A 16,994-nucleotide genomic window follows, 5' to 3' on the forward strand; every position below is an offset into this window, starting at 1 on the left:
TGAATTTCTTCAGAAGGTGCTGATGGAGTTGGATGGGAACAAGCTATCCATGAAGGTGCAGGTTCTGAAAAACAAACTGCTTGAGTGAAACAGCCTGCACTGAACTATAGAGGACACTGAACTTTAAGGTTCTCGAACCCTTCTCCTTGCACTTCATAAACTGTTCAGTTTGAATTGCCACAAGAACTTCTGCAAGGCCTTTCACTTTTCTGCGTTCTTTGTTCTTGAACCTTTACCAACATCCAACTACACTGAAAAAGACTGCTCCTAACTTTGGACTTCAGTTGAAGTTTTGAAGCAAAGGTTATTTTTCTAAATATGGACAAAAATGACACTACAGTAATTTCTACCTGCTGTTTGCAGGGCTGTATTGTGGGCTTTTCATTGTAGCCCAATCAAGTTTAAATTAAGTCATGTTAATGTTAAAAATGTTGGAATCACAACACTTCCCAGTTTTAATCATTTCAGTTTAACATGACATTCTGCATCTTGTCTTCCTGCGCTTAAAATGCACTTGAATATATGTAAAGATTGTTTAGGAAAAAAGATCTAGAAGCATTTGAATTGCTCAAAGTGTGCTTCAACAAGTTTTACACAAAGTGTCATTAAAGTTAGGTTAACTGAATAAACGTGTGTTCGATTTTGTTAAACTTAAATAGAGTAAATTGCAATTCCGTTAAAGTGATTTAATCCTATAGTTTCAGTAGAGCGTGTTTTGGGTGAGTAGATTTATCAGATTTACTTAAAATTTCTTGTTCAAACTAAATATATCATACATTTTATATTTCACTAACCCAGTTGTGTGGAACCGGTTGACATAACTGGGTGGAGTAAATACAACATGTTATTTCTTAGAGTGTATATGTGATATAGACAAATAAAGTTTTAGCAATAAATTTGTACTTTTCAGATCATGTAGAAAAGCTGGAGAGTCAGAAGACTGAGATTGGCCAGCTTCAACAGCAACTACAAGGTACTGTGTGAATTTTATTTATTTTTTTACTCATGTTTGCATGTCTATGACTGTTTCATTGTAAATAAGAAAATTAATTTCATCATATTAGTATTTATTTTTCCCCTAGATAATAAAACTAAAAACTCCTCTAGTATATCAGCGTCACAAGCTGGTTTTTGTGTGTTTTAGAGTTAAAAAGCACACATAGCCTCACTGTGGCAAAATAGTTTAAACCAATAGTACAGCGGTCCCTCGTTTATCGAGGGAGTTACGTTCTAAAAATAATCTGCAATAGGTGAAATTAGCAGAGTAGCCAACTTTATTTTTTAGAATTATTATAGATGTTTTAAGGCTGTAAAACCCCTCGCTACACACTTTATGTACTTTTCTCAGACAGGCATGAACATTTTTACACTTTTCTCTCCTGTTTAACCTCTTAGAGTTCAAACCTTTGTAGAAAAATATGTCCAGTATTATAGAATGAAAGCAAAGATCAAACCATGTTTTCAGGTCCAGAACATGGGAATAGAGCTGCTGCCAGAGAATTCAACATTAATGAATCAATGGTACGGAAGTAGAGAAAGGTTAGGTCGGGTCGGGTCGGGTCGAGTCGAGTCGGACTTTTCTTCTAGGTTTCAGGTTTCAGAGTGACTGATGTAGATTGCTCAACAATCCAGTGATGAGTAGCAAAGTGCTGCTGTCTTAAGTAGGGTTTCAGGATTAGTGGAGATCAGCAGCAGGTGAGGAGATTGGACACAGGTGTGTCGGGCAGGAGCGTGGGCCCCAGCAGAGGAGAGAGAGAGAGCAGAAAACAAAACATGTTGCTTAACACGGGGTCAGCCGGCGAGGCAGGTGTGCCTTATGGTCCGAAAAATACGATACCTTCTACCTTCCTTTAGCATGTTCAGAAGTCCAACTTTTTGTGCGATGGTTAACATCTTCCTCTGTCTTTTGGGTGCTACCGCAGGAGCCTTTGCCTCTGCAAAATGTTTCATCGGCATTGTTGTGTTTGCTGGGGAGAAAACTTACAAACATACAGTACAGCACTTTAGAGTCACACGGCTAGCGATCAAAGATTTATGTAAATTTGACAAGCTGAACGCATTTCCTACTGTACTGGAGACACAGGACGAGGTTGATTGGCAATGGTTTACAGCCAATCAGGATACAGAACACAATGCGCTGTTAAAAAAAAGAGAAAGCATGCGAAATTGCACACAAAAAAAATCTGTAGAACAACAAGTCTGTGAAAGGTGAACCGCATTATAGCGAGGGACCACTCCACATGATTGTGGCTAATTTATGAAAACTACCACCTGTAAGTGGAAGCCCATAATATCCAGTTATGTGAATGTGTGGCTGATCAAGATATGGCAATCCTATAAATTTCTCCAGAAGGTGGTGATTCTGTGTTTCTATGTCATTAGTTCATTCACAGATGGAGAGGTGATATAACACTCATCAGTTCAATTTTCCATCAAAAAATTTTAAGAGAAAAATTGAAAATGGAATCCAATTTTCTATAATTCCAAAAGTAATCAGTAACTAATTACAGATTACTTCCCAAAAAAAGCAATCCCATTACTTTACTGATTACTTATTTTCAAAAGTAATTAGTTACTTAGTCACTTTTAAAAACATGATAATCCATCATATAAAATATAAAATATAAAGAAAACATAAAATGTAATCAAATGAGAAAAGTATCTTTTTAAAACTTGTTTTATTAGTTTTAATCGTTTAACTTTATGCATCAAGCAAACATTAAATTATCTGCAACATTCTCTGACTGTAAGAAATTTGTTTGACGTTTAAACCTATTTTCTGCACATTCCTGCACATACAGTGGGGCAAAAAAGTATTTAGTCAGCCACCGATTGTGCAAGTTCCCCCACTTAAAATGATGACAGAGGTCAGTAATTTGCACCAGAGGTACACTTCAACTGTGAGAGACAGAATGTGAAAAAAAAATCCATGAATTCACATGGTAGGATTTGTAAAGAATTTATTTGTAAATTAGGGTGGAAAATAAGTATTTGGTCACCTCAAACAAGGAAAATCTCTGGCTCTCACAGACCTGTAACGTCTTCTGTAAGAAGCTTTTCTGTCCCCCACTCGTTACCTGTATGAATGGCACCAGTTTGAACTCATCATCTGTATAAAAGACACCTGTCCACAGCCTCAAACAGTCAGACTCCAAACTCCGCCATGGCCAAAACCAAAGAGCTTTCGAAGGACACCAGGAAAAGTATTGTAGACCTGCACCAGACTGGGAAGAGTGAATCTACAATACAGGGAGTGCAGAATTATTAGGCAAATGAGTATTTTGTCCACATCATCCTCTTCATACATGTTGTCTTACTCCAAGCTGTATAGGCTCGAAAGCCTACTACCAATTAAGCATATTAGGTGATGTGCATCTCTGTAATGAGAAGGGGTGTGGTCTAATGACATCAACACCCTATATCAGGTGTGCATAATTATTAGGCAACGTCCTTTCCTTTGGCAAAATGGGTCAAAAGAAGGACTTGACAGGCTCAGAAAAGTCAAAAATAGTGAGATATCTTGCAGAGGGATGCAGCAGTCTCAAAATTGCAAAGCTTCTGAAGCGTGATCATCGAACAATCAGGCGTTTCATTCAAAATAGTCAACAGGGTCGCAAGAAGCGTGTGGAAAAACCAAGGCGCAAAATAACTGCCCATGAACTGAGAAAAGTCAAGCGTGCAGCTGCCAAGATGCCACTTGCCACCAGTTTGGCCATATTTCAGAGCTGCAACATCACTGGAGTGCCCAAAAGCACAAGGTGTGCAATACTCAGAGACATGGCCAAGGTAAGAAAGGCTGAAAGACGACCACCACTGAACAAGACACACAAGCTGAAACGTCAAGACTGGGCCAAGAAATATCTCAAGACTGGTTTTTCTAAGGTTTTATGGACTGATGAAATGAGAGTGAGTCTTGATGGGCCAGATGGATGGGCCCGTGGCTGGATTGGTAAAGGGCAGAGAGCTCCAGTCCGACTCAGACGCCAGCAGGGTGGAGGTGGAGTACTGGTTTGGGCTGGTATCATCAAAGATGAGCTTGTGGGGCCTTTTCGGGTTGAGGATGGAGTCAAGCTCAACTCCCAGTCCTACTGCCAGTTTCTGGAAGACACCTTCTTCAAGCAGTGGTACAGGAAGAAGTCTGCATCCTTCAAGAAAAACATAATTTTCATGCAGGACAATGCTCCATCACACGCGTCCAAGTACTCCACAGCGTGGCTGCAAGAAAGGGTATAAAAGAAGAAAAACTAATGACATGGCCTCCTTGTTCACCTGATCTGAACCCCATTGAGAACCTGTGGTCCATCATCAAATGTGAGATTTACAAGGAGGGAAAACAGTACACCTCTCTGAACAGTGTCTGGGAGGCTGTGGTTGCTGCTGCACGCAATGTTGATGGTGAACAGATCAAAACACTGACAGAATCCATGGATGGCAGGCTTTTGAGTGTCCTTGCAAAGAAAGGTGGCTATATTGGTCGCTGATTTGTTTTTGTTTTGTTTTTGAATGTCAGAAATGTATATTTGTGAATGTGGAGATGTTATATTGGTTTCACTGGTAAAAATAAATGATTGAAATGGGTATATATTTGTTTTTTGTTAAGTTGCCTAATAATTCTGCACAGTAATAGTCACCTGCACACACAGATATCCCCCTAAAATAGCTAAAGCTAAAAACAAACTAAAAACTACTTCCACAAACATTCAGCTTTGATATTAATGAGTTTTTTGGGTTCATTGAGAACATGGTTGTTGTTCAATAATAAAATTATTCCTCAAAAATGCAACTTGCCTAATAATTCTGCACTCCCTGTAGGCAAGCAGCTTGGTGTGAAAAAATCAACTGTGGGAGCAATCATCAGAAAATGGAAGACATACAAGACCACTGATAATCTCCCTCCATCTGGGGCTCCACGCAAGATCTCATCCCGTGGGGTCAAAATGATCATGAGAACGGTGAGCAAAGATCCCAGAACCACACGGGGGGACCTGGTGAATGACCTGCAGAGAGCTGGGACCAAAGTAACAAAGGTCACCATCAGTAACACACTACAACGGCAGGGAATCAAATCCCGCAGTGCCAGACGTGTTCCGCTGCTGAAGCCAGTGCATGTCCAGGCCCGTCTGAAGTTTGCCAGAGAGCACATGGATGATACAGCAGAGGATTGGGAGAATGTCATGTGGTCAGATGAAACCAAAGTAGAACTTTTTGGTATAAACTCAACTCGTCGTGTTTGGAGGAAGAAGAATACTGAGTTGCATCCCAAGAACACCATACCTACTGTGAAGCATGGGGGTGGAAACATCATGCTATGGGTGTCACGGTCTGGGGGGCAGACCGTGGGGGATGTTGGAGAAAGGACCCAAACGCTGGACTTAATGAAATGAACAGTGGGTTTATTCACAGTGAGGTAAATGTACACCACACATTGAATCTCCAAAAGTGCTCCCTCGACTCCCGTGACGTGTCTTCTCCCAAGTGCTGGTATCCCGTGCTCTCTGCCCCTGTGCCTTCACACACCCCGTGTGTCTTGCAGTCCTGTGTTCCACTCTCCTGAGGAAAAAACACAGACACAGCCGTTATGGCACCAACTCCAGCAGGCATACACTGACCAGCACTACAAACACTGACATGGAGTCTAACTCAACGATCCTGCGCCGGAGGAAGCTCCATCGCTCTGTTAAGTAGCTCCCCCGACGATCCTGATCAGAAGCAGGTGTGTGGTAAGCTAGGCGTGACCAGCAGCTGGCAGGGCCACACCCATCAGGCCTGCAGGTGGCTGTCCTTCATCCTCCAGCCTCACACACACACACACACACACACCAGCATGGAACACAAGAGCACAGTGCAGCAAACATACATCCAATACACTAATAACAATAAAGGTCCACACTGTTCACGAACCCCGAGTCCCCGGAACCGGGTCCGTGACAATGGGGCTGTTTTTCTGCCAAGGGGACAGGACGACTGATCCGTGTTAAGGACAGAATGAATGGGGCCATGTATCGTGAGATTTTGAGCCAAAACCTCCTTCCATCAGTGAGAACTTTGAAGATGAAACGAGGCTGGGTCTTCCAACATGACAATGATCCAAAACACACCGCCCGGGCAACAAAGGAGTGGCTCCGTAAGAAGCATTTGAAAGTCCTGGAGTGGCCTAGCCAGTCTCCAGACCTCAACCCCATAGAAAATCTGTGGCGGGAGTTGAAAGTCCGTGTTGCTCGGCGACAGCCCCAAAACATCACTGCTCTCGAGAAGATCTGCATGGAGGAATGGGCCAAAATACCAGCTACTGTGTGTGCAAACCTGGTAAAGACCTATAGTAAACGTTTGACCTCTGTTATTGCCAACAAAGGTTATGTTACAAAGTATTGAGTTGTATTTTTGTTATTGACCAAATACTTATTTTCCACCCTGATTTACCAATAAATTCTTTACAAATCCTACCATGTGGATTCATGGATTTATTTTTCACATTCTGTCTCTCACAGTTGAAGTGTACCTCTGGTGCAAATTACTGACCTCTGTCATCATTTTAGGTGGGGGAACTTGCACAATCGGTGGCTGACTAAATACTTTTTTGCCCCACTGTAAAATAAAATATTTTTTGTGTTTACACTCAGTCTTTCAAATAGATGCAAGTAAAACACAGCAGAAAATAGATAAAATCAAAGACTTGGCAGTCCTGTTTATTTTCACCTGTATAGCAGGAGTGGGGCAGGCGGAGGTTTGCCCTGGTGCAGGTGTGTCGCAGTGGTCTAACACCCTGGAGGACAACGGGGAGAGTTTAGACGCTCTCCAAGATTACATCGACCGCTGTTTTCAAGATCTAGTAATGCATAAGGCCCAGAGTGCATCTTCCCCGGCCAAAATCGAGACGCCGTCATCGAAGAGAAGTCGCCAGGCAGACTCCCCCGGTACAACATCGCCTGCCGGCAAAGACATCGCAGAAATCCTGGAGTCAATCGACAAGCGATTGTCCAGTTTCGATGCGAGGCTGTCCCTGGTGGAGATTTTACACCGGGAATTTAAATCTCTGAGAGAATCCCTGGAATTCAGTCAGCGGCAGGTGGAAACGCTTGCCGCTGAAAATGCCACGCTACGGGATTCGGTTAAATCTCTCACCAATAACGTGACCCAGCTAAACATTGAAAATAAAAAAATAAAAGAGTCCGTTATCGATCTACAAGCCCGTAGCATGAGAGATAATCTTGTGTTTTCTGGTATTCCAGAAACTGCCGGAGAGGACGCAGAGGCAACGGTGAAAAACTTCATTAAAATCCACCTGAAGCTGCCGGAGGACACCGTAAAGAACATCAACTTCGATAGAGTACATCGCTTGGGGGGCGCGCGGCCGCGGACCGGGAGACCACGGCCTATTGTGGCCAAATTCAATCAATTCAAACAGAAGGAACAGGTGAAGAGACGCGGCAGAGAGCTGAAAGGAACGGACTTCAGCGTAAACGACCAGTTCCCCAAAGAGATCCTGGAACGACGCAAGGTCCTGTTCCCAGTTCGACGTAGCTTCATCCAGAAAGGCTCCCGTGCTGTCATCGCCGTGGACCGGCTCTACGTGGACGGACAGCTTTACCGCGACCTCGGCACCACACCGTGGTTATATTAACTGCACTCCAGATAAGAACCCGCTACACTCTTTTCTTATTCATTCACACTCTCTCCTTTAACATGAGTTTAAGCTAGTAATATCAATATGATGTCATAGCAGATATAACACCGTCACCCTCCGTCATTGCTTTAATTGGAATGTTTCCGTTTCGTTTCCCTTTTTTTTGTTGTCGCTCACAGTTCATGTGGTTTCTTTCTTTCTCTTGTCTTTCACTGCTGTGGTCACCTACTTCCCCACTCACCTACAAACAACACCCTCTATTTCTCCATATTTTCACACCACGATCACGCAAACACATCAGCTCAACGGCAGCACATTCACAACAGCCTCACAGCACGCACAGACTTGCAGGACACATAAGCAAGCCACGCTTGTTCATATTAGTGAATATTTACACACATAGTCAGACTTATGGAGTCTCTCACCACACTTCTTTTTCTCTTTCTATTTACAAACAAGGGATGTTTCCACATTCTCTCCACCTGTCTAAACGAAACACCCAGCATACATCATTAAACATACACGCACAATTAAGGGCATGCTGAGGTTTGTCACATGGAATGTAAATGGAGCTGGCACCAGAGGAAAGAGGTTAAAAATATTTAACCAGCTTAAAAAACTACAGGCAGATGTTGTTTTATTACAAGAAACTCACAAACCTGTCACAGGTTTAAATGAACTTAAAACACCTGAGTTTCCTAACGTGTTTGCAGCCTGTTATAATTCTAGACAACGGGGAGTAGCAATTTTAATACATAAAAATGTTAATTTTACAGTACTCGATACAGTTATAGATCCAGAGGGTAGATTTCTAATTATTAAACTATCAATATTGAACAAAAAACTATGTATTGTAAGTATATATGGTCCAAATGTTGATGAACCCTCATTCTTCCACGGATTTTTTAGTGCACTCTCTGAACACCTTGATTGCACACTCATTCTTGGCGGTGACCTCAACCTTGGACTAAATGAAGAAATGGATAGGCTCAACACAACAGGAACTCAGCGTAATTGGCAGTCCACAAATATAATCAAACAGTATATGAACGACTTTGGTCTTTGCGATGCATGGCGCTCTCTTCACCCCACCAGTAAGGAATATACTTTTTTCTCGCATGTTCATCACTCTTACTCTCGTCTGGATTATTTTTTGGTCAGCAGCTCACTGCTGTGTGACATTTCAGACACTGAGATTCATCCTATAGCTGTCAGCGATCATGCTCCTGTATCTTTAACACTAATGCACAAGAATAATACTACGCCAAGTAAAAACTGGAGATTTAATATATCACTACTTAAAGATGAAGACTTTATTAAATACTTTAAAAAGGAATGGACTTCATATTTAGACTTTAATGACACTCCCGGAATATCTGCTTCTGTTCTATGGGAAGCAGGGAAAGCTGTGATGAGAGGTAAAATAATTTCTTTCTCATCACACAAAAAGAAAGAAGAAAACAAAAATATTCAGGAATTAGAAAAAAACATCAAATCACTAGAAGAAGCCTACGCGTCCCACCAAGATCAGGAAACATTGAACAAAATATGCAAAACAAAACTAGAATTAAATGAAATTATTAATAAAAAAACACAATTCCTTATACAAAGACTTCGCTTGCAGAATTTTGAACACAGTAACAAATCAGGTCGATTTCTAGCTAACCAGCTAAAAATAAATAAAGAAAAAATAACTATATGTGCTGCTAAAGACTTATCGGGGAACATAATATATGATCCTGGAAGAATAAACAACATTTTTAGGGATTTCTATGAAACTTTATACTCACCACAAATAAACCCATCTAAAAATGAAATTGATCTGTTTCTTGACAACGTAACTCTTCCAAAATTACTAGACAGTCAAGCAATGGAACTGGATTCGCCACTGACGCCAAGTGAACTCCAGGAAGCCCTGATAAGTATGCCCAATAATAAGGCTCCAGGTCCAGACGGCTTCCCTGCAGAATTCTACAAAGAATTCTGGACAATTTTGGCACCAGTATTCCACAGCATGTTGCAGGAAATCGAGGAAAAGGGCAGACTACCACCAAATATGAATTCTGCCAACATTAGTCTCCTGCTAAAACCAGGCAAAGACCCTTTATTTCCCTCAAGCTATCGTCCAATTTCTCTTTTAAATGTAGACCTTAAAATAATCTGCAAAGCTCTCTCAAAGAGATTAGAGAAAATGACCCCCCTCTTAATTCATCCTGACCAAACTGGTTTCATAAAAGGTCGGCACTCCTCAACAAACACTCGTAGATTACTTAATTTAATAGACTACTCATACGATAAAAACATCGAAACCATAATATTATCTCTAGATGCAGAAAAAGCATTTGACAGAGTTAATTGGAAATTTTTATTCGCAACTTTACACAAATTTGGTTTTGGAAACTCTTTCATAAACTGGATAAGAATATTATACAATTCCCCAACGGCTCGTATCAGAACAAATGACCAGACATCCTCCAGCTTCTGTCTCCTGAGGGGCACCAGACAGGGATGCCCACTCTCCCCTTCACTTTTTGCAATTTTTATCGAACCTCTAGCAGCAGCATTTAGACAGGCTACAACAATTAAGGGCATAAAATGTAAGAACATAGAACATAAAATCAGTCTCTATGCGGATGATGTGTTGCTTTTTCTGCAAAACACACAAACCAACCTCTCTGAGGTAATTACTTTAATAAACTGGTTTTCAAGAGTTTCAGATTATTCAATTAACTGGCCAAAATCTACAGTTCTCCCCATTAACTGCTCCTTCCATAATTCTTCCTCTGCCCCACTGCAATCCGGAAATATTAAATATTTAGGTATTAATGTCTCTCCTAAGCTTTCAGACTTAACTAAACTAAACCACATTCCACTTCTAAAGAAAGTAGAAGGCGATCTGACTAGATGGAAATCTTTACCCATATCACTCATGGGAAGGGTCGCCACTATAAAAATGATGATCTTGCCAAAAATAAATTACTTATTTTTGATGATCCCTAACAAACCATCACAAGATTGGTTCAGATCTCTGGATTCATATATTTCCAAATTCCTTTGGAAAGATAAACCCCCGCGTATTAGCTTAAAAACGCTACAAAGAACCAAGGATAGAGGAGGATTAGATCTGCCTAATTTTCACCAATACTTCTTAGCCAACAGGCTTCAGTTCATCTCAGAATGGTTAAAACATACCTTCTTAGTTGAGCCCTGGCTAGATGTTGAACAGGCACTATGCAAGGATCTAGAGATTTCAGACCTACCATTTATTAGCTCAAACATCAAAAGACATGAATGCTTTAAAAGTATCAACATCAGCTTTTCTCTGACAGCATGGTGGGAGTTTCTAAAAATAACGGAGTCTTCATTAATCCCATGTAAACGTACACCTATCTGGAATAACCCTGACATATTACAAAACAATAATATGATTAATTTCCCAGAATGGAGTTGTAAAGGAATTAAATACTTAGAACATATATTAGAGGGAACAGAATTTATTCCATTTGACAGACTAGTTGAACAATATGGGATCAACAAGACAAGGTTTTTAGAATATCAACAAATTAAATCCATAGTAAAAAAGAAATTTAACCTCAGTCAAGTTGAATTACAAACACCACCAAGTGCGGCACATTTCCTTACTCTTAAATCCCCCAAATTATTATCTAAAATATACAGAACACTTTCTAAATTAGATGAATCAATATCCCTTCCTACTGCAAAGTGGGAAGCAGATTTATCAGTCAACCTAGACCAAAACTTCTGGTCTCAGATTTGCTTAAAAACTTTCAAATTAATTAAAAATCCCAGTCTGCAATTAATACAATACAAAATACTACATAGAGTGCACTATACAGGTCATCGGATGTTCAAGATGGGCTTTACATCTTCCAACAACTGCTCACACTGTCAAGGCAATACACCAGACAATTATATCCACGCTCTTTGGTTCTGTCCACCAGTGCAAAAGTTTTGGCGCGAGATATGTGAAGACTTATCAAAGTGTCTGAAATGTAACATTCCAACTTCCCCCTTAGTGTGTTTGTTGGGCAGCTTAGATAATGTCACTTCAGAAAAGAATATAGCCCATATGATCTTCACTGCCCTATGCATAGCCAAGAAAACAGTCCTCATGAACTGGAAAAATAAAAATAATCTTAATTCTAACCAATATAGAAATTATCTATTAGATTACATTAGTCTTGACACAGCCTCTGCCACCACATCAGATCAATTGCTCTGGGCCCCTTTTATCAGCTCCATCACCTAGTGGGGGTGGGGGGTCATAGTTTGGTCCCGCCTTCACTGTTGTGATTGGTGAGGGGGTAGGGACAGGCTTAGGCGTCGGGGGGTTCCCCGGAGGCATCTTCCTTGGGGGGCTCAAACCGGGGTAGCGGTCACGTCTGGTTGGGGGCTCTGTTGGCTCTCAGGTGACTGTTTCCTCGCGGCTGCGTGCAGCGGGGCTAGGGGAGGGTCTGTGCTGACGGACGTGGGTTACTGACCTGGCAACCTGGCTGCCCCTGGGTGGGTCCGGGATGGGCGTGAGGTTCTGGGGGCGCTCCGTCTCTGGGCTGGGGCCCGGGCCGGGCCTCGGGGGCTTGGGTCCTGGTTGGTGTGTTGCCGGAGTTGTGGGTGGGTGGGTGCATGGGGGCCCGGCCCTGGAGCAGGGTGCCGCCGGTGCGTCGAGCCGCCTGGGGGGCTCTTCATCTGGTGGGGGGGATGGTCACATCTTGCAGGAGCTTTCTTCTCTTCAGGAACTCTCTGCGGGAGGGGGAGATACAGGAGAGGTGGAGGAAGATCTCAGCCTGGGCGTTTACCGTCTTATGTAGTCTGGAAGATGTGTGGATGGTGGGGTGGGTGCAGTTAGTCATGCAGAGGCGAGGCTGCCGGACACAGGCGCCACCGGGCCCTCTGACCACCACCAGTTCCACCACCAGATCCATTGTTGATCTGCACACAGCTGTTGTCACAAATGTTGCACTCGCTTACGTCACTGTCGTGAGACATTCTCGCAAAAAAATCACAGTTTTAATAACGCAGTAACGCAGCGTGCTTACGGGAAAGTAACAGTAATCTATTTACCTTTTTTGTAATAGTAATCCCTTACTTTACTCATTACTTGAAAATCCGATTACTTGAAAAGGGTAATCAGATTACACTAACGCGTTACTTGTAACGCATTACTGCCCATCTCTGGCTGTCAAACACTTCTTTCATTGGAGATAATGATGACTCTTTTGGGAAGAGTCTAACTGGAAAACAGTTTCAAATAATGACATTTCTCTCTCTCTCAGTCAAACACGTGGCTTTCTCAGCCTCTCTGCTGGATCAAGGTGAAGGATATACTGGACCCTTTAACAGAAAGAACAGATCATGATCCAGAGTACTCTGATCTTCAAACATGTTGTCACAAACATTGGAAATGCCTACAACAAACACACAGGTAATAACACTGAATGTTGCTTCTCAGCTATGTTGATGTCAGGCTGATGTTCCAGGTGTTCTAACAGCTGATTTTCCATTTAACAAAAAAATGTTCCACAGGTATTTTCACTGCACCAGTGAGAGGAGCCTACCACTTTGAGTGGAAAATATATGGATACGGAGGCATTGAGAATGGTGCTGTGTTGTTCAGCACATTTTTAGTGCATATGAAGTTCAGCCATCTGATGCTGCAAGTTCCTCTAATTTTGTCTCACTGCTTTTGGAGGTTGGGGATCAGGTCTTTTTACGTCTCTGGACTAATTCAAAGATTTATGATAACCAAGTTCACCATAATACCTAAAGTGGTCATCTGCTTTTCACCATGTGAGAAGAGTGACAGCTTCAGAACCTCCTGTTTGTTTCCAGTTGGTGACCCTTAAGACTTTATGTAATTAAAACAAAAATTGAACATGTTTTATTTTTTCATCTGTCTGTGAATCCAGATCCAGATGCACATTATGATGTCAAAATTGTAAACTAAAATATTAATAATGATAAACAAAGAAATTGTCTTTTTATTGAACAATAAACAATCACTGAAATAACAATGTTAGTTTTTTATCCATTTCAAATATATAAATATTTTCATACTGGGAGCTGCCATCATGGTGGCAGCTTTGTGAGGCTGTACTATGATCTAAATGCTTAAACTGGCAGGGTGGCAGTCTTTTAAAGATATGGCTGTTATGGATTCTTATATCGTGCTTTCCTCCTCTCCTGGAGCATTCAAAGTGCTTTATACAACATGCCACATTCACCCAAGCAGTGTTTTCTATGCTTTTTAAGTCTTTTCTACAACTACATTCACACTCCGATGGATGCATCGGAGAGCAACTTGGGGTTATTAACTTGCCCAAGGATATATGGCATGCAGCCGGGGGGAGCCAGGGATCAAACCACCAACCTTCCAACCAGCAGATGAGCTGCTCTACCTCCTGAGCTACAGCCATAGGGATCCCATAGCATAGGGTTGAGTCTGATCCTATGCTATGGGATCCGACTTGCATTAATAAGAACTTCAAACTAAGCAGGAAAGCCAATTCTACAGCAGGTTTCAGCATCACAGCAACAACACCTCTGAGTCTTCTCTCCTGAACTTTTATTGCAATATCAGCAAAACAACAATTCCAGACAACAAATTACATCTAACTCATTGTCATCCAGCTTTTACATAAAGAACAATTTGAGGCATCCTATAACAGTCCAAGATCATCAGCTTTACCTCAACACTTATTAAATCCACTTGTTCAATACAAAAACACACAACACACGCAAACAGGCTACAACAGTAGCTGTACACCGACTGTTATGAAAACCATATTTATAAAGTCTAATAATGATAAGTGCATCTACTACTGACACATTAAGCATTTACAGTCAAAGCAAAGATTTCACACCATTATCAGCTGTACTTTGCATCATTAAAATCAGAGACACGTATTTCCTCCATGCCTCTTTTTACTGTGCAATATAAAGCTCAGGTGGTGTGAGGGTGCACGTGGATAATCTTCACATGGTACGAGTGTTGTGGTGTTCAGGAAAGTAGAGCAAACTTTGTCTGCACTGGTACCAAAACAAATGTAGTGACTGAAAATGTGAACTGTTTTCTCTCATTCTTTTCAATTTGGTTAAAGAAAATTTATAATCATGTTTCAAAGTGTGTTTTTATGAAGTAACTCAGCAGGAGACCTGAAACGGATTCAAATGTGGCTCCGAAACATTTTTACAAAACTCAGTTCTTAACAGCGCCCCTCAGTGAAAAACAGCTCCAGAGAAATGATTCCACTGTTGCTTAAACTCCTGTTTTTGTTGGTATTGGGAATCTCTATTTGAAAACTGTGAAAACTCAGAATTGCATCATTCAGCTGCAAACAAACAATACACCAGCAAAGCATCAAAAATATACTAAATTATTAATGTGGATCTCTGATTAATAATTAAATGAATAACTGCAAAATGTACAGAGTCAGCAACATTGAAGGATGTGAAAGTTCTAAACAAAGGTTGGCAGGATTCACACATGGAAAAGGTAATTACTCCATTACATCTGTGTTTCCAGACTAATTACCTTTTTGAATTAGTAGAAAACTTCATGAGAGTCATTTAAACTGCTCTTATTTGCTATGAACTAAACCAGCACATGTCCCGACACAATTTACTGTCAGCAGACAATCACTGATAGTCACGCGTTTGTGTCCTTCTGACTGAAAGTCATAATGATTAATGATTCATTCACTAAGATTACTTATGCCTTCAGTTATCAAAGAATCTCTGAAACCAATGAAATCATTACTACATAACCATAACTGTGTAATATAAAAGTCAGTCAGGTTTGCAGATGACACAGATACTGTTGAGTTTTCACTGACAGAATGGAGATCATGGTGTTTTTCTCGCTGCTGCTTCTGGTCTGCTCCGTTTCCACAAATCCGACTGAGGCAGATAATGAAATTGTTGACCAGCAGATTTCAAACCAACAACCCTGTCAACAGGACATCCATGCTGTGCTCAGAGAGATGGCAGTCTCACTGGCTGTGCAGAAAGCACAGATCATGATCCTACAGAAAGAAAATCAAGGTACAGTATCATGTCAGGTAGTGAGAGAAGTAACAGGAAACCTTCCATATGCTTTCATTTTTCTATATTCACTGTTGTCTTATAAAAGTGCCAATGTCACTACGAAAATGTCCAGATAGAAAGAAAAAACCCTGAACTAATCAGCATACTTTCTTTTATTTTATGGACAATGCTCTAAAATTAGCTGTGCAGTGAAGTGAAACTCGTAAAATTATTTTTTACACTTTTAGATCATTCAACAAAGCTGGACAGGCAGACAACTGAGATTGACCAGTTGAAGCAACAGTTACAAGGTAATGTGTGCAAGTCATGAGTCTGATCTTTTCTATGAAAAGGTAACTGTGGATGTTTGTGACACGTTTAATTACAAAGCATAAAGTTAAAAAACAAACAAAAAAAAGACATTTCTCTCTCTCAGATAAACAGGTGGCTTTCTCGACTTCTTTGTTGGATAGAGGCACTCTAGACATTGGACCCTTTAACACAGATACTACTCTGATATTTAAACAGGTTGTCACAAACATTGGAAATGCCTACAACCCACACACAGGTAATAACACTGAATGTCACTTCTCGGCTATGTTGATGTCAGGCTGATGTTCCAGATGTTCTAACAGCTGATTTAACATGACAAAAACAAATGTCCCACAGGTATTTTCACTGCACCAGTGAGAGGAGTCTACCACTTTGAGTGCCATGCATATGGATATGCAGACATTATGACTCGGGTTGAGTTGTTCAAGAATGGAGAGAAAATTTTTATTATACTTGAACTTCAACCATCCCATTTTTGGACTTCCTCTAATGGAGCCTCACTGCTTCTAGAAGCTGGAGATCATGTTTTTTTACGTCTCTCTGCTAATGCAAGGGTACGTGATAGTCAAGGACATCACACCACCTTCAGTGGTCACCTACTTTTCACCATGTGACCAGTGGGACAGCTCTATAACGTCCTGTTTGGAGCTCACACTTCAGAAGTAAAACAGATTGGATTGGTTCAAGGTTTTGTGTGTGTGTGTGTGTGTGTGTGTGTGTGTGTGTGTGTGTGTGTGTGTGTGTGTGTGTGTGTGTGTGTGTGTGTGTGTGTGTTTCTAAAACTGCTGACTTACAATGTTGAAATGTTTTTATATTTGCATCTATATCTGGATTACATACATGTGATAATAGACAGTAATAAAAATGGGTTTGAGTTAGTTTCTCTTTCCAAAGTTAATCTAATAAAAAATATTTTAGACATTTTTCTGCTCCAACTCACATGTTTAAATATTGACTGCAGGTTTCCCAAACATATGGTTTTATACAACCACAG

General features: G+C 41.0%; 1 protein-coding gene across 3 annotated transcripts; it reads left to right on the forward strand.

Annotated features, from left to right (window-relative positions):
- Nucleotides 1-15,480: 15,480 nt before the first annotated feature.
- On the forward strand, nt 15,481-16,614 carry LOC147320307 (complement C1q subcomponent subunit B-like). Of its 3 annotated transcripts, none has more exons than XM_086308182.1 (4): nt 15,481-15,685; nt 15,916-15,983; nt 16,058-16,235; nt 16,337-16,614. In XM_086308182.1, the coding sequence occupies exons 1-4, from the start codon at nt 15,481-15,483 to the stop codon at nt 16,612-16,614; spliced, it is 729 nt and encodes a 242-aa protein (XP_086164308.1). The 3 variants fall into 3 exon arrangements, with proteins under 3 accessions (XP_086164308.1, XP_086164306.1, XP_086164307.1); XM_086308180.1 differs by having other exon boundaries at nt 15,916-15,978; nt 16,104-16,235; XM_086308181.1 differs by lacking the exon at nt 15,916-15,983 and having other exon boundaries at nt 16,104-16,235.
- Nucleotides 16,615-16,994: the final 380 nt, after the last annotated feature.

The sequence above is a fragment of the Aulonocara sp. 'chitande type north' Nkhata Bay genome, linkage group LG10 (genome assembly GCF_057382095.1).
Source record: "Aulonocara sp. 'chitande type north' Nkhata Bay isolate Kocher_YH1m ecotype deep benthic linkage group LG10, A_spYH_male_GT1.1, whole genome shotgun sequence".
NCBI classification, from domain to species: Eukaryota; Metazoa; Chordata; class Actinopteri; order Cichliformes; family Cichlidae; genus Aulonocara; species Aulonocara sp. 'chitande type north' Nkhata Bay.